This window comes from Alosa alosa, chromosome 16 (assembly GCF_017589495.1).
Source record: "Alosa alosa isolate M-15738 ecotype Scorff River chromosome 16, AALO_Geno_1.1, whole genome shotgun sequence".
Taxonomy (NCBI): domain Eukaryota; kingdom Metazoa; phylum Chordata; class Actinopteri; order Clupeiformes; family Clupeidae; genus Alosa; species Alosa alosa.
The window spans coordinates 22,664,321-22,690,337 of NC_063204.1; the positions used below are offsets into that span (position 1 = coordinate 22,664,321).

At 43.2% G+C, this 26,017-nt stretch overlaps 1 protein-coding gene across 1 annotated transcript; it reads right to left on the reverse strand.

The window, feature by feature from the left end:
- Window positions 1-322: 322 nt before the first annotated feature.
- On the reverse strand, window positions 323-25,069 carry LOC125309973 (amyloid beta (A4) precursor protein-binding, family B, member 1 interacting protein). The gene is given in 16 exon segments (XM_048267106.1): window positions 323-1,416; window positions 1,418-1,785; window positions 1,979-2,031; window positions 2,365-2,485; window positions 2,645-2,743; window positions 5,946-6,056; window positions 6,753-6,896; window positions 7,069-7,143; window positions 8,255-8,376; window positions 9,929-10,088; window positions 11,922-11,999; window positions 13,429-13,538; window positions 13,541-13,771; window positions 14,230-14,317; window positions 18,591-18,650; window positions 24,924-25,069. Coding segments are annotated over 15 exon segments (1,995 nt in total). The 5' UTR covers window positions 24,924-25,069; the 3' UTR covers window positions 323-1,241.
- Between the last annotated feature and the right edge of the window lie 948 nt (window positions 25,070-26,017).

Consider the following 26,017-nt stretch of genomic DNA (forward strand, 5'->3'; position numbering starts at 1 on the left):
TGCTTTTTTTGCGGTTCGGGGGGCCCAGCACGGAGGGGGAGTGGCCCCCGGGGACAAAACGACATTTTTCTGTAAAAGTCTAGTGGGGCTACATACCCACCAAATTTCATGTGCCCCGGTGGTTCAGTGTCCCGGGTATCGTTGACCAAAAATTCAGGAAGTAGATGACGGGGAAAAAAAAAAAAAAACTTTGACAATCCCTATATGACCGCTTCGCTAGCGGCGGTCATAAAAAAAAGTGATTTTTCTCAGTACATAGTAGTGTAACCTTACATTGGGCCTTGAAATTTGTGTATTTTAAGTAACAGGTCATGCCAGCATCATTTTATTGGATTTTTTTATATATTGTTTTTTAAACCAGTACTTTTGTCACACAACAAAACATAAGATATGATAAAGACACATCTCCCAAAAGTTTAAAAATTGGCAATTTACAATCAATAGTTCTCTATTTGTACAGTACAGTTATCCCAGTAAAGCCTTCTAGTTGGGAAAACGTGGTATGTCCATTCCCACAGTTGCTTACTATTTCTTTGTAGGCCTATTTGTATAATGCAAATCATAGTGAATAAACACAGTTACATCGCACGGTTAAACTGCAATTTAGCAGTTTTAGAAGTCGTTGGGTTTAGTTAAGCACTATAGCAGACACATGACAAGTAGCTTCTCTATTATTGTATGACTTCTCCAAGCCTTGAAAAGATCTGCTCAGTATCTGAAATAAATCATAGCAGTTGTCCAGTCACAAGTTAACTTGTAGAATCATTTGGAAAAGATTGGCACCTGGAACTGAACGATTCTACATAGAACCTTTTTCGAAATATATGCTTTCAGTAGCCACGTTTACATGGACACTTCTATTCCGATTAGAAATGAAATTTGAATTGCAACGAAAGAGGTGGTGTAGTCCACTCCTATTCCGAATGAACACCAATGTACGGTCATGTAAGGTCATTCGGATTGACTGCTGTATCTTCTCAAGGAAAAGTAGGCAACAACGGCTATTCCGATCAAAGATTCTAAAGTGCTTGATAGAATAGAATGTGTAAACAGATGGCACAAATTTTTCAATCGGAATAGTTTAATCGGAATGACAAAAAACTGTCCATGTAAATGTGGCTACTGGTTTATTCTTTTCCTTTATCCAAGTAGATGACAAAACAAATTCAATAGTAAGTGTGTTGTGTGCTGTGAGTGAGAAGTCCTGTTTAAAGATAAAAATACAGAAAAAATTACTGGTGTTACTGTTGACCACGTTTCTTCTGCATGGCCAACATCAGTTCAGACATAAGATCAGGACCAGCAGGTGCAGCAGAGACAGGTGTAGTCCGCTTAGGAGGGGGCGGGCCGGGTTTCCTGACCGAAGGGCGGGGGGCCGTAGCTGCTGGTGGGGGAGGGGGTGGTGGTGGCGGGGGCTGGTAGAGAGCCCACAGAAGAGCCTGCGGGAAGGGACACTGGCGGAGGTGGAAGGGGCAAACTGGGATCTGGGGGTGGCGGAGGTAGTGCCCCACCACCAGACGGCGGACTAGGGAACCCAGTGGCTGGAGGAGGTGGCGGCAGGAAGTCTGGGGGCATCTCCCCGTCATCGTCATCCATCGGCGGCGGGGGTGGCAAGTCATCCATGGGGGGTGGAGGGAAGCCTCTGCCCATGCTGGAAGGTGGTGGTGGTGGTGGTAGGGGGCCTTTGGAAAACATGGAGGCAGGTGGAGGAGGAGGCAGCACTGGGCCAGGAGGAGGTGAAGGCAGCATGGCTTTCGCAGGTAGTGGAGGTGGAGGAAAAGCTGACTTGTGTTTCAAAACATAAAACATGAATGCACAGTTAATATCACACGCATTCAAAAATACTGAATTTATTACTAATCTGCAGTACCAAGTGAGATCATAACATTTCAGTGAAGTCCTTCACTGATTTCTGTCCTACAAAATCTAAAAATGTGAATGGGAGCACTAAAATGAGCACTTGGTGTCATTGCGGTACCTGGGCAGCTGGCACTGGAGCAGGCTTGGAAGCATGTCCATTGGCTGCTTTAGCTGCAATAGAGACAGATATGGGTGAGAATTCAGGTATAAATACAATTTAAGCATATTAACTACCCAAGTAAATGTACTGAACATACTCAAGTACAATCATGGTCAGCGTGCAGTGTAACATTGTGTGACAATAGTTTAATAGTCATTTAATAGTTTTTTGAGTGGTTTGGTGTTACTATATCAAATGCAAAGCTGAATGCGTTTATTGTGTATAATAAATATGCAATATAGTAGCATTGTATGTTATATTGTTCTCCATATTACATGATGGATTGTATATGACATAATTCTAGGAAATCAAAATGTCTCTGTAAAGTTCATATGTCTTCCAACCTTTGGGAGTTGGAGATGGAGTTGGGGTAGATACATTGGAGTTGATTTTGTCTGTCCATGATGTCGACACAGAGATTTTGCTGACTGCAGTTTTGTAGTTCTCGTAAAGAGACATTCCATACTATTAAAACAGACAATTGAGTGTATTATTCTCAGCAGTGAAAAAAATTATTTATTGTAAGACTTTTAAAAAAAAGGTGATACAGCTACAGGCTGTGACTATTAATCACATCAGTTGCTGTGACTATTAATTAGGACCTACAGAGACTGATATGCTTACCTTTGCGATGCGGATTCCTGTCACCCAAAGTGTCATAGTCCACTTGTCATCACAGCACAAGTACTTAATGTACTGTGATTCCTTTTGGATCTGTGGGTGCTGTGTGAGAGAGAAAAAAGTCTATGTTTAGAGTCTAAGCAATAATACTCTTAACACTGCACTTTTAAAACTAACGATTAACACTAACTCTCTGCAAACTATTGTATATCTCTCTTTGTATTAGCCTGTTCATGTATGCATGAGCATATGTTTTAAATACAAATATAACAAGACTGGGTGCAAACACTGTCAGAAGGGACTGAGGGTTATGCAGAGATATTGGAATCAAAGCTTGTGTGTTTGCGTGGTTGGAATGGCAGTATACGCATTGTGTGCACATGTGTTTATATATGGCATTAGAGTGTGTAGATCGGCGACTATGATTGTATTGCTTTCAACTCAATATGTTTAACTACAACCAGTAGATTATGTCATGGACACATAACTCATTTCAGCATATTGAACCCAAGGGCTGCTTGTACTCCTAATAAACTGCAAAGTCCATCGCATGACTGTTCGCTCTACATCTAGATTGAGCTAATCAAGTCAAGCTGGTACTGATCAGAGAGAATGCAGGTGCCTGAAAAACAAAAGTGTTGTGTTGGAAGCCTGGAGAGGTCTGATGTATCACTGGCTGATAGAACCATGGAATCGCCTGCCTCTGCCAGGGATGACGGAGGCAGTTTCCTGGACGCCTTTCAAGGCTTTTCAAAACATGAGGTCATTGCTGATCTGTTATTCTCTCAAGACATTTGGAGGTAAGATTTATTTTTCTGTCTATGACCGCACACTATATCACTGCACACACAAGGTTGCACTGTCCAACTTGCAGTACCAAAGTACAACCACAAGGTGGCATAGTGAAATTAAACTCCACACAAAAAAGGGAGCCTATTTCTCTTTGCGCCATACGGTTGTTGTTGCGGGTCCAATTACCTCCAGCCTGAAAATTAACAAATTTCCCAAACTACTGTAAAGCCCTCAGCACAGACGTGAATGGAGCACAGCTGTCACAGCCCTATAGTGCCACAACTTCGAAATGGTAGTCATTCGGCTCCTCTTTGAGGCTAGTCATTACAATAATTACAGAGTATTAAGGACAACGGGCGTGGAGCAGACACACACACTCGCACACCTTGAAGTAATCTGACTAAGATTTGACCTCAGGAAGGTGAGCTGCACCTAGGATTTCACAAATGGGAACTGGTTTTAGGATGAACTCTTTTCTCTCTCTCCCTTCCTCTCTTTCTCTTTGAGAGAAACAGGGAGAGTATGTGTTTTAGGGGTACACCAGAGAAAAGACCAACAGTGAGAGTGTGAGTAACAGAGAATACAGCATGGGGAATATAGATGGCTGTCCTCATTTGGAGATAGGCAAGGAGGACTTGCACTCTGAGAAACAAGTAATCACAAAAGGTTGGTTATTAAACCACTGTATTTAGTTTTTTACATATTTTTTCAAAAGTTTTTTGAGGCAACACAGTGTGCAAGAAAGTGCAAAAGTGCTGTACAAACGTTTCAGTCAGTGAAGACTCAATGGCTGGGACCACAGGGGAACCTCTATAGAAAGACGTGCTAAGCTATTAGAGGGAGCGCTGGGTGAGATCATCGCTGACTTGACCACTGGTGAGTCACTTTCTCACTCTCAGCCTCCCTCTCTCCATCTCTCCTCCCCTATTTGGTCTTTCTAGCTTTCTTTTGAGGGGCTAATATCTCTCAGTGAAAAGTGTTGTACAGTAGCCAATAGGGATGGGTCATATTGTATCGTTGTCAATACATCAGTAAAATTCCTCCCCATGATAAGAATGTGTCATATCGCCATATTAAACATATAGGTGATGACATGTTTATATGTGCAGCAAGATGGCCAGCTCACATGTAGAATGATAACAAAGATAACTCAATGCAGAGTTCAAACTGTAGACGAGGAAGTAAGAATCTTTGTGTTTGCACGGCTCTCAAGACTAAGGTGATGTGTCTTGAGGCTGGGAGAACTGTGGTTGATAGTATCATATCATTTTAAGACTATATCGCCTATCCCTAGTAGCCAAGACACTTGTCTTTCTAATCACCTATCTTTGTGTTAAACGCTGACAAGACTTCAAGACTTTCCATAACCACCAAAAGTAAAAAAAGTTTCAGATCCCCTAACTCTTCACCAGGTTGGGCTTCATTTCTCTTCTCAGAGCCGACACTACTGGTTTTCATTTGAACATTCAACAGAAAATACTGACTGAGTGGCCTTCCCCTCGGCAGCCATGACAACCCAACTGGCTGCCTCCAAACAATGCAGTTCAACTTGACCATGTCACCTGTATGATTTGGAGGAAGTTACACACAAAGAAGTTACAAAATACCTTTATTTACTTCAACTCTCTTTTTCATGGTAGTGGTTAAAGAAAAAGAAGCTATGAGGGTACCCGGTATTTCCCAATGTTAAGCCCGCTGACAATTCAGCTTCAAGCTTTTAACCATGAAACTTTAACCAAGGAACTATCTCATAGCACTGTCAGATTATGGACCACAACTTAATTTCTGCATTTTATGAATGTGGGGTGACCATTGCCAAGCCTCAAGGACGCATTTATCATTCTCTATGCAAGCATTTGCACAGATCTACTCTGGCAGCAAACATTTTGCATGACAACAGTAGACATATTCTTAGTAAGGGTTTATAGACCTCAAAATCACTGCTTGCTAACTGCTTTAATGGTCTTCTCATGTGAAATTTGGTCTAGCTGGGTGACAGGTAACCACAGTGGGCTCAGTGTGCTTTTATAGGCTACCTTTCACCTTACGAATGCTAGAATGATCTGTATCATTCATAGTTATCTTCAGCTACAAGGGAGACTCACACACCATTAAAAAGAGCTAAATAAATTGTACTTTTCCTGCAGGAGAACCCTTTTTTGAGCCTTGGAGCTTTGAATTGAAAATATAACTCTACCCAGAATGGTGTAGTTCCCCATTCTCTGAAAACTTTAGCTTGGCTCTAGATAAGTACAAGGGGTCTCGCCAGAATGTCTCTGATACACACACCATATTTGTTTGGTTCATATAGAAAGCCAAATATAAATACAATGACAATGACAATAGTTCAGAGACAGGTTCACCTCGCAACTGAGCTTGCTGTTTTTTTTAGTTTGCTTTGGTTTCGGTACGATGTCTCTGGCGCCTAATTTAGCATTCTGGTGTTCACCGTGAGACTGAACAAAGATGTGCTCTGAAGAGAAAGCCGCCCTCCAACAGCTGACACACTCACCTTGAGGAGAAAGCAGTAGTCAGTTGGGGCTTTGTATTTGTTCTTGTAATCTTTACCGAGGTACACGTTCACGTTATCAAACTGCACCAGACACACCAGGTCACGGGACGTCTGGAGAAGAAGGATAAAAAAAATCAATGGACAGTTAAATTCAGACCAACCCCGGAGGTTACACAAAGATATTCCCCTATTGACAGCCATATCAGGCAGCAGGCCCAACAGACTTGGCGGACATGCGTATTTATGGACACTGAGCTGCAATTGAGATATGTGCGTGATTGTAGGCAGTTTGCAGGGGTGCCCCTGGCATATTTTTAGATGGCCAGGGTGAACTGGGGGACGGTAGTTTGGAGGAGAAGGTAAACACAAGAGACCAGGCCTGGTTGGCCCTTCCATTATGGGTTCGGGTTGACATTGAGCCAATATTTGCTCAAGTTTCTTTTTTTGTCTTTTTAACCTCCCCCCTTCTTGCCTCATTTTTCAAGGGAGCGAGGAGGAGGAGGGGTGGTTGCATTTGATCACCTAGCAACAGTATATGTGTTGGATGTATATCTTGTGTGTGTGCGTGCGTGCATCTGGCGTGCGTGCCTGCGTGTGTGTGTGTGTGTGTGTGTGTGTGTGTGTGTGTGCGTGCGTGTGTGCATGTGCATGTGCATGTGTGGTTTTAGTAGTGGTTATTTGTCTGAGTGTGCCGTGGCTACTGTTTACTCTAAAGTCACTCAGTAGGCCATATAGGTGTGTGTGTGTGTGTGTGTGTGTTTTTCACAGTCTGAGGCTACCTCGGGGAGTACACATTAGCATACTGACCTTGGTCTTCCCTTTGGGCACAAAATACATTCCAGACGCCCGCAGCAGGAAGAGGCGTGGCTTCCAGGACCGCTTCCCATCCTCCTTCAGATGGAGGAGCCCCTCAAGGTCCGGCACGATGATGGAGGTCCCGCAGAAGTTCTCCTGCACACACACACACACACACACACACACACATACGAGGGAGCATGGAGATAGTGAAGAAAAAGCATAGAAAGGTAGTCTCTCTCTCTGTCTCTCTCTCACACACTCTCTCACTTCTCTCCATACCATATCTCTACATTCCAGGTCATAATGATACAGTTGTGAGTCTTACCTCCAACAGCATCTCTTTCTCCTTTTCTTTCATATCTTTTAACATATTCTTGTCCTTCTTCCAGAGATAAAAATTCTGGAGGGATACATAAATAAAAGAAATATGTGAGGTCTCACAATGGCTGGATTTTAGACCACTTAAACTGTCTCTGTGAATAAATGGGTTCTGATAACACAGGCCTGACCCATTCTGACAGCCCGGTTCTCGGTTCTAAAAAAAAAAAAAAACACCCGTCAGTGTTCCCAAAAAAAATCACACTGTTTTTATCTAATGGAAAATTCTCCACTCTGCCAGCAGTCCGTACACACATTAATTCCCATAGATTATGATAGGCCTGAGTTGTAATAACAAACATAACAAAAAACCCCACTGCGTCTATGGGTCCACCTGTCCTGATGCGTCTGCACCGAAGACATATGGGTCTGCCTCTGAACCTTCGGTCAGTGCTGACACAAAATCAGTGGACAAACTGAGACGGCGTCCAGACGGCACAGGACGGAAACTATGCCTGAATTTAATTTTATATGAAAACAAAGAGGAGGGCCAAGACAAATGGTCGTCTCTCTCTTGAGCTGGCTGGGCCATCATGGGCAGACCCCAATGACTGGCCAACACAGCAGCACTTTGCCCCCACTATGAATGTCCAGCAGACATTCACACACAGCGCAGATAGCAGGAAATGTCTGAGCTGGGTAGTGGGTATCATGTGACTTAACACATCCTGACCATGACTTAGGATGTGGTTATCACTTATAGATAAAAATGTAATGGACTTATTTGGGTGTTCCTGGCTAGTCTAGAATATCTCTGCATTTTAACTTTGTATAATAAATACATTTGACATTTTTGTTTCTGTGAATTTTTAGTTTTTGTTTCTGTAAATTGAATGAAATGTGGATTAATTTAGCAGGGCCAAGTAAATTTACCAGTACCAGAATGCTTACTACTACAACTTTACCTATCTGACTCATATGTTTTGGGGAAAGGTATTTAGCATGAAAAATGAGGAAGTGTGACGCCCCCCATTACTTGAATCCAGTCATCTAAAACACTTAGTGTGTAAATGTCCTGTGTCGCCAGTTGAAGTCCAACCAAGCTGAACAATACACCAACAAGACTGCGCACTGAAAAGTGGGAGAACACACGTTTATGACGGGCCATCAGAGGCCACAGTAAGAGGTTTCACCTGAGGGTTTTTGAAGACGGCATACTTGTCCTTCCGCTCCCGAAACATCACTTTGTTCTCGCTGTCACGCGTCCAGGCCGACAGCGGCTCCACTATGTTCTCGTGGTCCTCGAAGCCCCTCTCTGTGGAGAGAGTTCACACTGCAGTCAGATTCTAATCTGGTTTCCTCAGACTCACTTCAAAAAAAGAGAGCTAGGCCCCCGCGGGATAATCAGATTAGGAACAGGGATGCATTTTTGTTTGCAGTGTGGCAAAAAAAAAATAGTTTGGATTAATTACACTCTGGTTGACGTTTTATTGCAAATAAGGAAGGAAAAGACTGTATCAAAGCTGCATTGTTTCTGCTGACAAGACTAAATTGATTTTGATGGGAGATAACATAGGCATGCTTGTGAAGCAATGGGGATGTGGTTTGAAGTCTGGCTTCTCATCCACCCATTCCATCTCCACAGTTCCATTACACGGACAGACGACTTCTATACTGCCACATCCACTGCGGATTTGTGGTCTCATTTACGGTCCTCAAGTGGGTAAAGAACAGAGACCTCACCCAGACATCGCTCGCTACTGCAATAATTACATGCTCACTGACTTCAGCATCCTGAAATGTAATGAGCATGTAAAAAGTGGAGCGGAGGACCGAGGGACTCCTACAGCCAAAAACTCAAAGGCTGGTCTGTCTGCCAAGCCAGTGGGGACTCCACACACACACACACAAACTGTGTCTTACCACGCCAAGTGCCCACCCAGTCTGCGAGTATCACACTTCCTCTTTCATGTCAGCTCCGCCATGTCCCCTTGCATTTAAGGCTCTTGGCTCTGATTAACTTTATGGAGGTGGGGTGGCAAGCTGCGCCGGAGGCCTGCGGCTTCACCTCCTGCACGCGTGGCGGTGGGCTTTAACGGTGACAGGCAGGCAGCCCCGGACCAGAGCCCTTTGAACAGGAGCTGCTTGTGCCCACCACATCGTAAGGTGCGCCCAGCTCCACGGCTGTTAACAGCCTGATGGAGCGGCAGAGTTGATCCACGCGGAAGGGAAGCCGCCTTTCTCCGAGCATGCCAACTCCATATTTGTATGGCAAAATGAATGCTTTAACTTTGCTCTGTCAAGAAGCACAGATATGTGTGCTATAGGCTCAGGCGTAATCATTGGTTAATAGCGTACTGTGGGTGTAGTCATTCGTTTCATGAGACTTGAATGGAAGATGAGCAGCAAGGGCCAGATGGGGAGTGAACTGTCGGGGAGAGTCAAGCGTCTCCAGCGTTTTGCTGCAGCCATGAAGAATAAGGAGAGACTGGGGAGCGAGATCAGAGGAGCAGTGGCCAATTTCTGCCTGACAGCCAGGATGACTGACAGTGTCCAACACTGCAAATTAAACCCACCTGCAGTCTTTCTCTCCCTGTCTGTGTGTGTGTGTGTGTGTGTGTGTGTGTGTGTGTGTGTGTGTGTGTGGGTCTATGTGCATGGGTGGACAGGGAATGTGTCAACTTGCCAGTAAAAACACACCCTGTATTTTGCAATCTGGGTTGAAGGTACCTTGAAGCTGTGTGTTTCTGTGTATGCTCCTTCATGGAACCGTGGCTCTGTGTGTGTGTGTGTGTCTATGTGTGTGTGTGTGTCTGTGTCTGTATATCTGTGTGTGTGTGTGTGTGTGTGTGTGTGCTCCTTCTTACCAGTCTGCAGGTCTGGGTTGGTCTCATACAGGCACCAGTCAATGTTGCAGTCGCAGTGGGTTTTCTCAAACAGGTTATCCAGCACGTCTCTGACCGTCTGTCTCTCATCCACCATCAGAGTCTTGGCACTGCCATTGCTCATCTCCACCTTCACCACCAACTACACACACACACAAATACATGTGACACATGCATGGTAGTGAGGGATTTAAAAATGAGTAAAAGATAGTGAATCCCTCAGTCACTCAGACCATAAAATCAAATGATCTGTGCGTGCTTTGTGTTATAACTGGGAATTGAGAAAGAACAGAGTTTCTGGGAGACTAGCACAAACCCCTTTCCCCAACACACAGGTGAAAACAGAAAGAGAAACGTTTCATTGTCTTAAGCCCTCATCCATCTTGCGGCTGATCCACCTCAGTGGCGTTCGCGTGTCTCGTACAACCAGAGGTCCAGAGAGAGGCTCAGACGCATCGCAAATGAAGCCTGCAGAAGCCTCCCGTAAAACCCCCAACGAGAGCAGACAGAGACGGAGCGCGAAACTCCCGCTGGGACCCTGCTTGGCTTCCTGCCGCCAAAGATTCCCCCTTCCTGTCGTCTGGCAGCGAGAGGTCTTCATAAGTAGTGGAGAATACGAATGATTTTTGCTCTCAAGCACTTATCCCTCATATCTCTCTCTCTCGCTCTCTCTCTTTATCTCTATCTCTCTCTGTATTTCTCTCTGTCCTTTCTTTACTGCCTTCCAGACAGGGCCAAGAATAACGCTGTCAGGGGGGGTGGTTTCACCAACAACAGAGCACTACAGAACAGCACAAACCACAGTGGCCAAAATCTATTTTTCTCTTCCTTCCTCACTATCTGTCTGAAACATCCACTCAATGTCTCTCAATTCCTCTCTCGGCTCACCCTATCTCCATCGCTCAGTTGCATGTACGCACATTCTCTTGTTTTGGGTGGATGTTGCACCAACTGTCTCTAAACTCTTTCTCCCCCACTCTAAGATAGATAGATAGATAGATACTTTATTGATCCCCAGGGGAAATTCAAGAAAACTCTGTCATTATCCCTGTCACACACTTTTTCTCTTTCCACCACCAATCTTATTGCATCAGTCCATTTGAGGAGACATTATGGTGACAACTCCATCTGTCATGAAAGCCTACAGTCTAGAGTTTGCTCATCCAAAAGCCTTTGGTTGGACTGGATGGTTAAATAAACACTTCAAAAATATGACCGTTCTTATAGCAGTGATGAAACTCATCCAGTTTACCACAGATGAGTGGATGTGACTGCTCTGTCTGCCATTGCCGCTAGGGCTAAGCCCAGGCTCTGTGTGTGTCCGCTATCTGAGCAATCCAAATCTGTGTTACCTGTTTTAATTCAAGAAATGACTGGAATTTCTATACTGATTTAAGTGGTCAGTATGTAAACTCTTAAAAGGTGCTAAACATACTGTATAAGAGGTGATAAATATACAGGCCAGTGACGCATGTAAATGGTTGACTATCACGCACATCTCTCTGTCGTGCTGTTAAACCCATCCAAGGAGGGGACCAAAGCAGGGGGCCGATGAGCGGCGCCAGGACACTCTCTCCTCCAGTGGACTTTGGAGCCGGGCCATATGGACCTGTGGTTTCTATTCCACGCTTTTGGAGATGTGAAACTGTGCAGGAAACTCCTGCATCTTCTCTTCGAATTGTTGTTTTTTCCTGTTGTCTTCTCCTTGGAGTAATACTGGCAGACTTAGTTTTTTTTTTTTTTCAGAGAGTTTTTCTTTTCTTTTCTCTCTTTTTTATTGATGTTTCTTTTCTCTCTTTTTTATTGATGTAAAATTGACGGGGTAAGAGAGAGTTGGAGCTTTGTCTCAGAAGCGTGTGTTTACCCAAATCCTCCCCCAATAAAAACAGAAACAGCATCTCTCTAGCTGGTCACATCTATCCAAGAAGAGTGCACGAGGCAAGAATGCCACGCGCAGAGGACATCTCTCACTCACCTTTTTCACTTTGGCTTCTTTCAACTTCTCCAGTGCTAGTTTGATTTTGTCTGCTTTTAACTGGGCTTCAATCTCCTCCTGCAAGATAACACATAAAAACTTACATACCCACTCACTCTCCAAATGTACAGAATAGTAAAGAAGAAGCAGTTCATGATCCTATGGATGATGAGTAGTGCCCATCCAATCTGAGGTTCATGACAATTTTTTTGCACATTATTTAATGAGAAAATGGCACCCATATATGCAAAAAGTGTCAGCAAAGATCCTTGATTACTAGCTCCGCTTTAACCCTCTCTGGTGTCAGGGTGTAAGACAGAGAAGTTGAAGTCGCCCTTGGAGCATCTCAGGGGACTTGATTTCCATGCTGTGTACCTCGCAATGAGGCCAGTAAAATACAATGAGGTAATGGGTCAGTAAAATACATCTGAAAAGCTCCCTTCTGGCGCTGACACGTTTCTTTCTATGCCGTCTGATGAATGTCTGATCGCTTCCAGACGATCGGCTCCATCACAGTCTGGTCTAGTCTGCACAAGCACCCACCCCCCTTACCCAATCCCCAAAATTACACACATACGCGCACACACACACACACACACACGCACTCACACAGATACACTCATGCTTGAGCATGCACACAGACACACTCAAAGATGTAAAAGTCCGGCTTCAGAAAGTAGAAGTCCTGCAATGTATTGGTTCTACCTGTGTGCTTAACACAGGTGATTTCACTAATTACATGATCTACCTGGCTTAAGAGCTGTGCTAATTAGAATCAGATGATTAAGTGAATGGTTGGAACAAAAATGTGGCAGGACTTTTCCTTTCTGAAGCTGGACTTTTACACCTCTGGACACACTCATGCTTGAGCATGCACACATACACACACACACACACACACACACACACACACACACACACACACACACACACACACACACACACACACACACACACACACACACACAGTATGCCTTGGACATGGCTTCCGTCCCATCACATGCAAGCTTCTACAGATTTCTCTAATGTCTTCCCTACATATTTCATCTGCTGCTTTAGCTGTCTGATGCTATCTGCATGTCCACTGGATTTGAGTGTGTTTGATGCTCAGAAATTAATCCCATGATGTTTGGATTTATTCAAGCTATTATGCATGTCTGGGAGAATTCTATGTGCATTACTTCACTAGTTTGAACTGTATATGACAGGCCTATATGGTTAAGGTTATGTTATTGAAGAAACTGTGGGATTCTGTAAAGTCACAACCATAAGTCAGACCAGATTTGGAGACTCAGTGGCACTCTGTTCATGGCTGTCTTCATTTGAGTCTGTGTGGGCAATGACAGAGGGCAGAGACTTGCCTTAGACAGAAATTAGCATTAGCTAATAATAAACACCACGATGCATGCATCAGATAGCTGTATTCAGTTTGTCTATGTATCTGTATCTGTCCCTATCAAATAAACTCTGATAATAATAATAATGATGACAGAAGGCAGAGACTTGCCTTAGACGGCTTGGAGTTTTGTGGGGGTGGATGAGGTGAGGTAGAGGCTGTCGGCACCACAGGAGCAGGAGCAGAGGCAGGGGCAGGAGCAGGGGCAGGGGCAGGGGCAGGGGCAGGGGCGGGGCAGGGGCTTGAGCTGGGGTGGGCGTGAAGGCTGTAGCTGCCGTGGGAGAGGGGAAGCTGAACTCGTTCAAGGTTGAGGTGGCCAACGTGGAGCCCGAGGATGGGTGGTATGCGGAGCCGGACCTCTCGGCTGCCATCTTTTCCTCAGTGGCGTTCAGGTCGGCCACCAGGTCGGCCATTAGAGCGTCCAGGTCATTGTCCTCCAGTTCGTGCAGGGATGCTTGACAGACCACAAGGGGGATGAGGTGAGAAACAGATGCTGAAGTTTTCCCTAATATCTGTTAAAGCAGTGCTACTGTAATTATGCAAATAAGTATGCATACTTTTCCATGCCAGTTGGCCTAAACTTAAATGGTGTAGCTAGATCGGGTCATTGTTTGACTATGATTACCATTTAGTACTATAGTATACTGTTATTACTATGACTTGATTTTGGAAAGTATGTATCATAATATCACCCTCTGCTTCTCTCATTCAATATCTGTGGAAGTTCCTAAATAATAAGAAATACCCACTTCTCTGTATTGTTTGCTGACCCCTTTATCACAAAGTCGCAACACCATTCCATTACACATGTCAGTTAACATTTCAATAACACCTGGAGCAGCATGAGGAAGCAGGAGATTATATACAAAACAGTCTAAAAAGACCTGCACTTCCACAGCGAGCTCTGTTTACCATTCAAATCGGTGAAGCCAATGGAGTAGTTCTTTTCCGTGGTGGTGCTGGGGGGAGGTTCTGGAGGCAGTGTTTCAACCCCAAGGCTCTGTAAGGGGCAAGGGTGAGGGTTGTGTGGAGGGTGGGGGGGGCACAAATGAGGAACGATGAGACAGAGATCACAAGGCCAAAGACATTATAACCGTTTAGCAGAAGAATAACAGGAACTCTCCGGAAAACCACATATACATAGTCTGAGTTGTGGTGGAATGTGGCTGTGGGCCCTGCCATTTAGTGGAGACCTGTCTGATTCGAAGTCTAATTGACTTGCATAGGCTGTCACTCAACCAAGATCAACAGATGTATGCAAAGTCTAGCACTTTGAAAGGGCAGCTGAGGTTCTCCATTTCCCTTTTCCATTTAGTATTTATACTAACATTCTGACATGCTAATTTAACTAAAACAGCAGAGGAACATTACTATCAATGACAAAAATGTGAACAAATAGTCAAGAATAAATAAAAGTGCAGCCTATTTGCACCAGCACTATGAGTGACTGCCATCACTGACATGATGCTAATAATGTTAAACGTCAGAGCCTCAGGAGGGGTTATTGAGTGGTGCAGATAGGTTGCCCAGTGACAGAACTGAAACACTTCATTTCTCCAGCACCATCCAAAGCACTCTAACTTTCGTCTCCTTATCTTCTCCCCACCAAGTAAAGCACTATGGCATATCTACTGTATTTAATAATACTAACAATGGAAAAACAAGAACCATCTCATTTTAAGTTTGTTACTACATGTTTGGAGTTGCATAATCGGTCTGCTTGCTTCTGAGTTCCCCCTTTCCTCGTCCCTCCCCTACTGCCCCCACCTCTCCTCTACCCAGCCAGACCCAGCTGATGGGTCTCCCTTATGAGCTGGGTTTGGTTGAACTTTCTCCCTGTTAAAGATAAGTTTTTCCTTGCCATCATTGCTTTAGTGCTTGCTCTAGGGGCCTCAGGCTCTGTGCTCTATCAAATGCCTCATGACAATTTTATGGCATCAGTTAGCTGCCTTAATAATGCAAGCGTAGATTTAGCGCAGAATCGAGAGCGTAAATACAGAAACTGAGGGGTGCGCTCGTTCTTTATGCGCTCGCATGATTAAGGCAGCTAGCTGACGCCATACAATTGGGGGCCAAGCAGCGAAGCTGAGAAGGCACCCATTGTGTTTCTATGTTTTCTTCCCTATTATTATTATGCTTCTGTCATTGAAGTCAATGACAGCCCGTAGAACCGTCTGGTGAAAAGTTGTGAAATTTGGCACACTGATTAGGGACAGTCCCATGATTAATTTCACCAAGTTTCATGTTGGCACCTCCAGGGCTCTAGCGCCACCAACAGGCCAAAGTTGGACGTGAGTTCACACACGTAACTTTTGACCTGTTGACCCGATTTTGGAAAATGAGGTACCATTGAAATCCTTGGACCAGGCCGAGTTCAACGCACCCTATGACGTCATTTTCCGCCATGATGGATTTTCCGCCATATTGGATTTTAGTGAAAGTGAAACTAAAACTTCACAGGTCACAAATTTTGTCCAATCATCACCAATCTTGACACACATGATCTTCAGACCAAGCCTCACAAAAGTTGTCGTGTTTTGTCTTCGGAACTATAACCGTTCACCCGTAATATCCAATCGAAATTTGGCGAAGCCGCCAAACAGGAAGTGAGATCATATCTCAGCAACCCATTCATCTATCATAACCAAACTAAGTACATGGACTCAGGACCCAATCAGGGGGACGCTCCAAAAATCTGGTGACCTTTGACCTCTAGGGGGCGCCGTCATTTGGAACATGCCTTTTGGCCTGTAGCTGCTGTTGTGCTTAGAATTAAAATGCACTAGTTGTGTCTGGTAATACTGTTGGAGGTCCTTAGGCCGACCCAAGCCAACTTGTGATGTCATCGTAATTGATTCGGCCGCCATATTGGATTTAATCAAAAACACGTACAAGTTTTTGCAGGTCACAAATTTCAGCGGATCCTCACCAAAATTGGCGGAGACCATCTTCAGACCATGCCTTATTAGTGCATTGCTTTCTGGAACAATTGACAAAAGCATTGGTCTGTAACAGCCTATCGAAATTTACGGCGAAGCCGTCAAACAGGAAGTGAGCTCATATCTCAGCAACGTTTTCATGTATCAAAACCAAACTTGTACATGTACCTCAGACCCCATCGGGAGGACGCTCAAGAAATTTGGTGACCTTTGACCTCCAGGGTGCTCTGTAATTGGCAAAAATGCATTTTGGCCAGTAGTCGCTGATGTGCATTATTCTGCAATGGAAGTCAATGGCAGCCCATAGAACCGTCTGGTAAAAAGTTATACAATTTTGCACACTGATTCGGGACAGTCAAATAATTAATTTCACCAAGTTTCATGGCGGCACCTCAAAGCTCTAAGCGCCACCAACAGGCCAAATTTGGGCGTGTGTTCCGCGGGGCGTAACTTTTGACTTCGTTGACCCGAATGTCAAAATGAGGTATCATTGGAATCCTTGGGTCAAGCCGAGTTCAACACACCCTATAACGTCAATCTTTGACCTCTATGTTTAAATCACAGCAAGTGTGATCATATCTCAGTCGATCTTTTATTTTTGATGTGAAACTGATTACAGCAAGTTCTATCGAGTTCATTCTAATGCATGCGTGCAAGGGTGGGGCAGGGTGGGATGGGCAGGGGTGGTTGTGGCGGTGGGCTGGCTGGGGGAGGGGGCGCCGACACTCAGTCCTGGTTCAGCCCCACAAAATCAGCTATGTTTTGATGTGAAACTTGAACTTGTAACTCAGCCAATCTTGGGTTGTTTGGCATTGAACTTGCTGTGACAGCTTAATGCTATATGTCTGATGCAACAGCCTTGAGTTACATGGCAAATCTGGCCTGCTGATCTGCCTGCTTGGCCCCCTCATTGCTGCTTGCAGCTATATTTTCAATAGTTATTTCTGCTATAAATAAATTAAACTGAAAACTGAAAAATGAGAAATAAAGAAACAGGCAGAGCGCTGATTTAGTTGATAAACAAACTACAACATTGATAATTCATTAAAAAGAAGACATGTAAGGTACATGTTTTTGTGAGTATTTCTCACTGACCTTTCCCATTAAAAATGTTTCACATGACAATGTCATCTAAATAATGTGATAATAAATCCCAATGTAATTTTATTCAATGAAGTGCTCCATATTTCAAATAAAAAGGCCTCTGTGTTGTCTGTGTCAAACAGCCTGTTATGGAGACATCAACACATTCCGTGCTATATTTCCCTGTTGAGTGGTATTCCTTTTTAAGTTGTGTAACTCAGCAGGGTGAGATAGATGTGACAGCTGCACTCTTGCAGTGCTCACGCTGGGCCAGGCGTGGAGTGTGACTTCGATAGGGTTCATGAAAGGGTCACAGCTCAGAGGGCGCAGGGCCGAGGAGCCATCTGAACAGCTCCCCTGTCGTCTCACAGAGCTCCTTAGGACTTTAGCTTACATGTTTTTTTTTCCTTGTTTTTTTTTTGACTGTTTGTTTGTTTTTTTGTTGTCTTGCTTTGTTTGTGTTGGCTTTGTAAAGTGACCTTGAGTCTGAGAAAGGCGCTATATAAATAAAACTTATTATTATTATTATTATTATTACGTGTTGATCTAAGTGAAAAGTACCCAGAGCTGCTCAGGACAACAACACTGTCATGGCATCAAAATGAGAAAAGTGCTTGTGAAGGACACTATTTTGGCTCTGTCAAAATAAGAAGTGAGGTGGAGAGATCTTGAAAGGTAGCCTATAGCGGTCATTAATTACAGTATACCAGTATTCTAAATGGACACTGGCAACATTGACAGGATCGACAAATGTTGTGTTTTTTTTACATTTTATCACTTTCGCTCACCACCCTCATCTACATCTGACTATCTTCTTTAGCGTGTGTTCCTCGTCTATGATCGGTCCATACTGCTTAGCAACAGCCCATCTCAGCAGCAGCAATAGTTGTAGCAAAGTGTTAAAGCAGATGTACTTAAACCTACAGCTGAGTTGCTCAAACTGAAATGTGGCTTTCATTTCATGATGGGATATCAATGCTGCATTAGATTTTGAATTCTAAGGTGTTTATGGGGAGGAGGTAGATGGTTTCAGTGACCATTTTGTTATATGGATGCTTAATGCTGATTTCTGCTACAAAGAGAAGATATCCAGATTTCACATTTATAAGCCGCTGTATAATAGTATAAAAGTACTGTTTATTTAATATACTGGGAATAACATCTGAGATATATATGCACATTACAGAATGATCCATGAAAGTGGTGTTATTTGTTCTGTGAGATATGGTGATATTTTGCCCTTGGACTCACCTGTGTGAGCAAGTCCATCTCCCCCAACAGATCACTAAACATGGCGTCTATGTCCTCCATCTGCAACAGACAACACACAGACACACACACACACACACACACACACACACACACACACACACACACACACACACACACACACACACACCAAAATAGTCACCAGTGATGTCACACAATATCTTACAAATGATACTAAAGTGGTCAACCATGTTAACCATTGTTGTATTTGTATTCATGACATACTGTATATCTATATCAATGCATTGCACAAAAGACCTACAGCAGTTAATGTGGTTTGAGCATAGTGTGAGCATAGTGAGCATCTCAACACTCAATATATTACATGATTCATATGACATCAAACTTAAACTAAAATGGTCTTGATGAAGAATTGTAATATATAATTATAACACAGCAATGTTTTGTTGTGACACTCAGTAAATAAATAACAAATAGAGACTAATTAACTCTTTACATGACTCTGCCCATATGCTACTTTATTCAAACAAACCTGCTTGATTGGTTTACTAAAGTGCAGTGCAGTATGGTACAAAAATACCTCGCCTAGAGCCAGTACATATTGCACAAGATCCAGCAAACAGGCAGGGGATAAAAGCAAGGTTTGCATAACTCTCCCAGGCATTCATTCTTTGTCAAGACATGCCGTTACTGTCGACATGCTGCTCCAGTCACCAGAGACCAGCAGCCTAGCAAACACTAGAAACACTAAAGTAATTTCCTGTGTATTAGCCACATTGTGTGCAAGCTGCAGGACAGTGTTTTATGCAAGTTAAAAGAAACAAAACCATATTAATACCGTATTAACTGCCCCTGTGTATTAACCTTATAGCTGAAGAAATTTTGCAAAATCAATGTATAAGCCGTGGCTAATTGGGAAATTACGGTACATCATGTCTACCTCTGTTACTTCCACAATACCATGATATCAATTCACTGAACTTATTTAAGCTAATGACAGTCTCATACATTCATAGCCAGACATGTCTGAGAAATGTCAAAAGGTCACAAATAGGATAATACCAATCTGCAGTAGCCATGCTCACATCAGTCTCTCAGGTATTTCTGAGCCCTCATAATTAAGTTGTGATGGAGGGATAAACGGTTTTAGTGCCCTGGTTTACCATTTCAGCCTGTACACAACTATAGCACATACAATTCTTCTGCTGGCTCAGGTCTTTGTTGTGTAATTAAATGGAAATATGTGCATCTTATTAAACTCCTAAGTATCAACAGAGGATGGATGTTAATTGGCATTTGGACACTGGAAGAGCTCCATCTCAAATTGTGCATTAAAATCATGGCAATGATGTGCATTTCTCATCTGGTGGAATGTTTCTGAGCAGGATATGGAAAAGCAATAGAGATGGCTCTTTTGCTTGCCCTGAGTGGACACTAATACCATGCTTATCCTCCTCCAGTTTTGGTCAAACGTATTACTCACATGTCCCTGAATCCACCCCCTCTCCCATCTCAGTATATGCCTGAGATCATCAGATTCAGTTTAGCTTTTCATGGAGACAATGCTTCCAACAAAGCACACCAAAGTGGATTGTTCCCAATGTTCAGAAAATGTATACATGTAACATCATCCTCCTCCAGAACAACAACAAAAACATCCTCAACAACAACAGTGACAACGACAACAACCACAACAGCGACAAAAAACAGATGTTTTATCCAGTAAAGAGCTGTGGCAAAGTAATCATGGATACAGTCCTTCAAAAGCCGACGGGGGTCATTTTAATAAACCAAATGCTATGATGTCACTGGACTGTGGCGTCCAAACACAAGATAATTTCTGCTCTTTTATGTCTGGGCCAGTGAGGTCACCTCGGCTGGACGTCCAGAGTCTGGCTGTGAGGGAACAGGAAAGGCTCAGAGGAGCTGTCCTCACACCCTCACTTTCCCCTCCTCTCTCTCTCTCTCTCTTTCTCACCTTCACGTGTCTTTCTATCACTTTTTTCATTCATTCACACACTGTTAAAATTAATGTGTTGAAAATAACACATCTGTATGTCCAGATATAGACAACACAGTTTGAGTTGTTTCCACACACACAGACACACATACACACACACACACACACACACACACACACTTTTTTTTCAAAACATTTCCACACACTCTTTCCCCTCCTTTTCACACTCCTCCTCCTTTCCTTTCCTTTCATCCCTCTTTCCATCCCACTCTAGACCACATCTCTGTTTCTTCCTTCCTGACACCCAAAATCCCCAGCGTCCTAGAATACTCCTTCGCCACCCTCTCATCTCTTTCCTATCAACCCAATATGTGTGTGTGTGTGTGTGTGTGTGTGTGTGTGTGTGTGTGTGTGTGTGTGTGTGTGTGTGTGTGTGTGTGTGTGATACCATAGGCCAGTCTGAGCGTACATGGTCACACTAGACCAGTGTGAGAGGTAGAGTGAGACTGACTGGCGGGGAGCAGTGTCCCCTTTCAGCCAAAACCATCACATCTGCTCGGCCTTGGGGCAAGGGGGGCTTAATGCACTGGACACGCGGTGAAAATGGAGTTAGCATGGTAAGGAATACTAGCGCTATACAGTTTCCTGCATCACTGCTTCCCTTCTTTCAATTCACTTCAATTTCAACTGTAGTCTACCAAACCATGAACAGATGGCTTTGAAGACCTCAACTGCCAGCACCTGGGTATGTGTGTACGTGAGTGAGCGCATGCGTGCGCGTGTGTGTGCGTGTATGTATGCACATGTGTGTTCTTCATCTTTTTCTCGGTCATGCTGTGGCATTGGCGTGTTCACTTCTCTGCATGGGGAAGTGGTTAGGGGCAACTTCCTCTCACTCGATGTTGAAAGCGAGCAGCGTAGTTTCCAACAGGAAACACCACCGGTTATCTTTCTATAAGGCCTGCACTTTTGTCTTTAAGATGAGTTTAAATGTGTGGATCGCAAAAGTAAATAACAATGTAAAATGGATGGATAAACAAGATGCGATGTAAAGTAAACCATGAAATATTGTTGTATTTCCTTAATTTGCGTAACACCACTAGAGATAAGAAAAGACAACACCAGAATACACAAAATAAGAAGTGAAACTTCAACTTCATCCAAATTATGTTATTCTTCATTCAAAAGGGGTTCATCCCAAATAAAAAAAAAATGCACAACAGGAAGATAAAACAAGGCAGAACAAGAAGTAGACAGGCCTATTTTTGCTACTAAGTGAAAGGAAAACTGGTGAAGGGCCTTTTCCACTTTTGCAATACTGGACCTTACATGACAAATTAACCAAGCTACAACATACATTCCCTCTACACATTTCCTCTACACTGTGCTCTCTCTTTATGATTTCAAAACTGGCTAAAAAAATCATTGTTTGAAAATCGATTTGACTGTAGTAGCTCATACATGATGGCCGCTTTCCATTTATTTCTGGGTCACACCAGGAAATAATTACTATGTTTCCTCTGGTGGTCGTCTCGACTCCCTGGAGTAATCAAGCTCATCTCCATGATGAGGGATGTTCCCATAACATCAGCAGTATATGCCATCATGCATGAACCTTCTCTATGTGTTGAGCACAGGGTGATGATATCTGTAGGGCGTGTTCCCTCTCACAGACATAAAACATCTGCACTCCACACCCAACGCCATATCACAGTGACAAAATGCAGTCATAGTTCTGAACGTTCCAGTGTTTAACTATAGTAATCATAAAATAAAATGACTCAAACATTCTGAATGAGCATGAATTGAACATGATTTCTTTCTCATGCATATACATGGCCATGTTTTTAGGCAAGCAAGAGCTGTGTTCAGAACTTGTGGGGAATTTGGACAGGCCTCTGCCCACAGACAAACAGGACAGCACAGCAGAGGGCATCAGCTAATAAACATAGTCTTTTGCAATAACAACTGTAGAACCAGTGGTTGGAGCCTGTACCACACCCTAGTGTCAGAGAGTTCTCACAACAACTAAACAAATACAAAGCAACTCACTGCCTCAATAACAAAACAACAAACACACACACAAACTTCACACCATCAAAATCTAAGACACGCCTATGATCAACAAATATGAATCCACTCTCCACAGTACTTTCCAGATTCTCAGAAATTATCAGAAAATATCTTGTCAGGGCAATGCTGCTTCTTCTAAAACCTCATGAATGACAGCCACTTAATTTCGCCCATCACTGGACTTTCATAGAACATTTTGGCCATGATGACTCCAGGGTCTTTTGGATGACAAAGTACATTTTTGTGACCATAAGAGGGACAACAATACACAAACTGGACCAAGACCGATTGCGGAGGTGGGATGATTGAATAATAGACCAATCCACATCATTTGTGAGAATAGTTCTTGAAAAGCTTTTTGACATCTGAAGACGACTGGGAAACAGAGCTGCATTTCACGATGGGACTTTGAAGCACCATCTTGACTGAATTACATATTTTTGGGGGCGAGGGTGGGAGTAGACACAGAAAGAAAGAAAGAAAGAAAGAGAGGCAGAGAGAGAGAGAGACTTGTTTACACGCCAGGTCATTTCCATGGCAGACTCCAACTCTGTAGCTGGATCCCTTTTCATCGTGGATTGGACATGGCTGTCAGAGGGACCAACGGGAAGCCATTAAGGGAGCTGCTGTGCTATAGATGAGCAGCTCCAAGCGGAGTCACATTAACCATGCAGTAATGGACAGGAGGAATGGTAAACAGTGACCACAACGCAGGATTCCTCTCCTCTTAATGACGACTAGGCCAGCATGCTGTGTTGCATGATGCTCATTGGTATGCAGTTTGCTGTTGTTTTCAACAGAAGATAGAACAATAACACACAATAACGTTTTTTCACTTGCCAGAAATTTGTGTGTACTTAGAAATGGGCCAAAGGACCTCCAGAGAGTATGCGCAGCAAGCATTTTCATGTCAGTAGAGATACCCACTGATAACAATGGGAAAACAACATGAAAATTAGTTATTAAATTGATTAAGGGGAATGGGATGATGAGGCTGTGTGGATGGAGCTTCATAATGACATCCCTTAAAGTAAACCCACACTCCCTCTGCCTGTTAACATACACCACTCAAAGTGTAAAGTGTGTGGGTTTCTCTTAAGAGGCTCTTGACTCCGCATGGTTGTTCTTTGGGCTCATTTGCGTACAAACATGAGAAGCCTCCGTGTGATCCTTCACCAGTGCTTAAGTGAACACATGTTCCTGATCTGCGTCCAAACCTAGAAACATCTGCCGTCCAACCAATGAACTGTGCTCCTCAGGAAAACAGTGTCCCGAGCCCTACGCTATCCTACAGATATACGATAAACAGTGCAAATTGTACAAATGGTAACTCAATCGAACTCCAATTCCAGAAAGATGTCTTCAGCTTCACGTGTGTATGTGTCTGTCTGTCTGTCTGCCTGCCTGCCTGTGTGTGTGTGTGTGTGTGTGTGTGTGTGTGTGTGTGAGAGAGAGGAAAAATGTGATCATTGCTGATGATTGTCTTCAGAGAACTCTCAAAGGAAAATTCCAGCCCATGATTCCATCTCCTCCTCAGGTCCACACTGCTTGCCTCTCAAGTCTCAACGTCCCTTTGAGGAAGATGCCCTGCTGCTCACAGAGGGACAGCTTTGCCACTGAGCGCAGTGACTGGCCATTCAACCAGACTTGACGACTCACTCTCACAAGGCTGTCACATGTCCCCAAGGCTGAACACATTGGTCTGACCCCCTCCAAGAACACCAAGTGCCACCAAGTCTCACCCCCAAATGCCCAACCATCCTCTTAAGATGTTCACACACCATACTGGCTTAACATGATGTTAAATGAGTAAGATTTATGAGGCAACAGTTCTGTGGTTTTCAATCTAGCTTCAACTGGGTGGAGTCTTTGCGATAGTTAAGGCATGCAAGAATGTACTATGCCACAGTGAAGCAGCTGCCAGTATGGAAGTTGTTCAAAAAGTTACCACAACCACTCTAATTCCATATGTTCTTGTAGAGTACAACTTTTAAATTCAGTATGAATAAAACATTAAAACATACAACTTTTTTTCACAGCCACAAAATGAACACATTTCAGGTAATGAAAAGAATCATCTACAGTCTCTGGCAACGGATAAAGCACTACACTTCACTCTCCCACAAATATTAACCTACCACTAGCACAAACTTTACATACAGAATGAAAGCAGAACGTATGAGACAGAGGCCAAAAAGACTCAAGGATATATGTATAAATACACCAACGTCACAAATACACCTTCTACTGAGTCTTACGTGTGTTACGACCAGAAATTCAAACAATCTGAAATTTCAGTGGTTCATGAAACGGCTTGTTACCTTGATGTTGATATCCCCTCAATTCAGAGTTGAACTATTCAGAGACCACCGCTAATCTGACATGCACTCTTGCCTCTTGCTATTTTCCTCTTTTTTTTCTTGTAATAAACTGGAACAAAACCCTTAGATGCAAGGAGGGGTGCTGTCACCACAGTGCATCTGACTCACTGACAGTTACTTTGCTTCCTGCTTCATGCGGAAGCACAGGTCCAGACCTGCACAGCGCATTCCATGCAGGGCTCTGCAATAGTATGCCTGCATCTAGATAGGACAAAATCTGTACTAACAGGACAACTTCCCAACTTTTCACAGTTTAGCACACATGGTATTAAGTCATCCTTATCAGCTATCAGCTGGAGATTGGAGAATAATTTTCAGGTGCAACTTGTAGCCTGTTTGTGTAATATCAATAGCCTGTTTATGTTCATATGTAGATGTAAATAAATACCTTCACAATCTGATAAAAAAAGACCTGAGATGTAGAGTATATCTAAGTATGTCATCATTTTAAATATTAAAAAAAAAAAATTAAACCAAGGCTTTGAACCGGTTCATGGAAAACGAGAACCGGAAACTTTTGCCATTTTACTAGGAACAAAAACGATTTTTTATGTTTTTATGTTCTGGAACAAAAACGATTTTTTAAAATAGTGGTAACTGGTTAATATCGGTTCTTTTTTGTTCCTGGGAAGGTTTGTGTCTTCAATGAAATGGTGAGGGTCACCTCCTGTCATTCAATGAATGCAGACAGACAGAGCTTGCCACTAGCAGGCAATCAAAAGGCCTATTAAGTCTCCAAATCTCAATGATTTCATTTCACCTGTTTTCTCTTTTTACTAGGCCGTGATGAACATTGTTGGAAAAAACTAGCATTAACGTTAAGGCTACAGCTTTAATTTATTTGGAAAAACTTAATAGTCCTCATTTTGGCATTTAGACAATGGGAAGTCATCCAAGAATCCAATATTACAGTACCCACCAAAAATATACTGTATATATGACAGCATTTTTTGTTTGACCAGGAAATTATTCAGGCTAAAGGAAGACACTGGGGCAGCTTGTATAAAGCAGAGGCCTAGTGTTTTATTATGTTT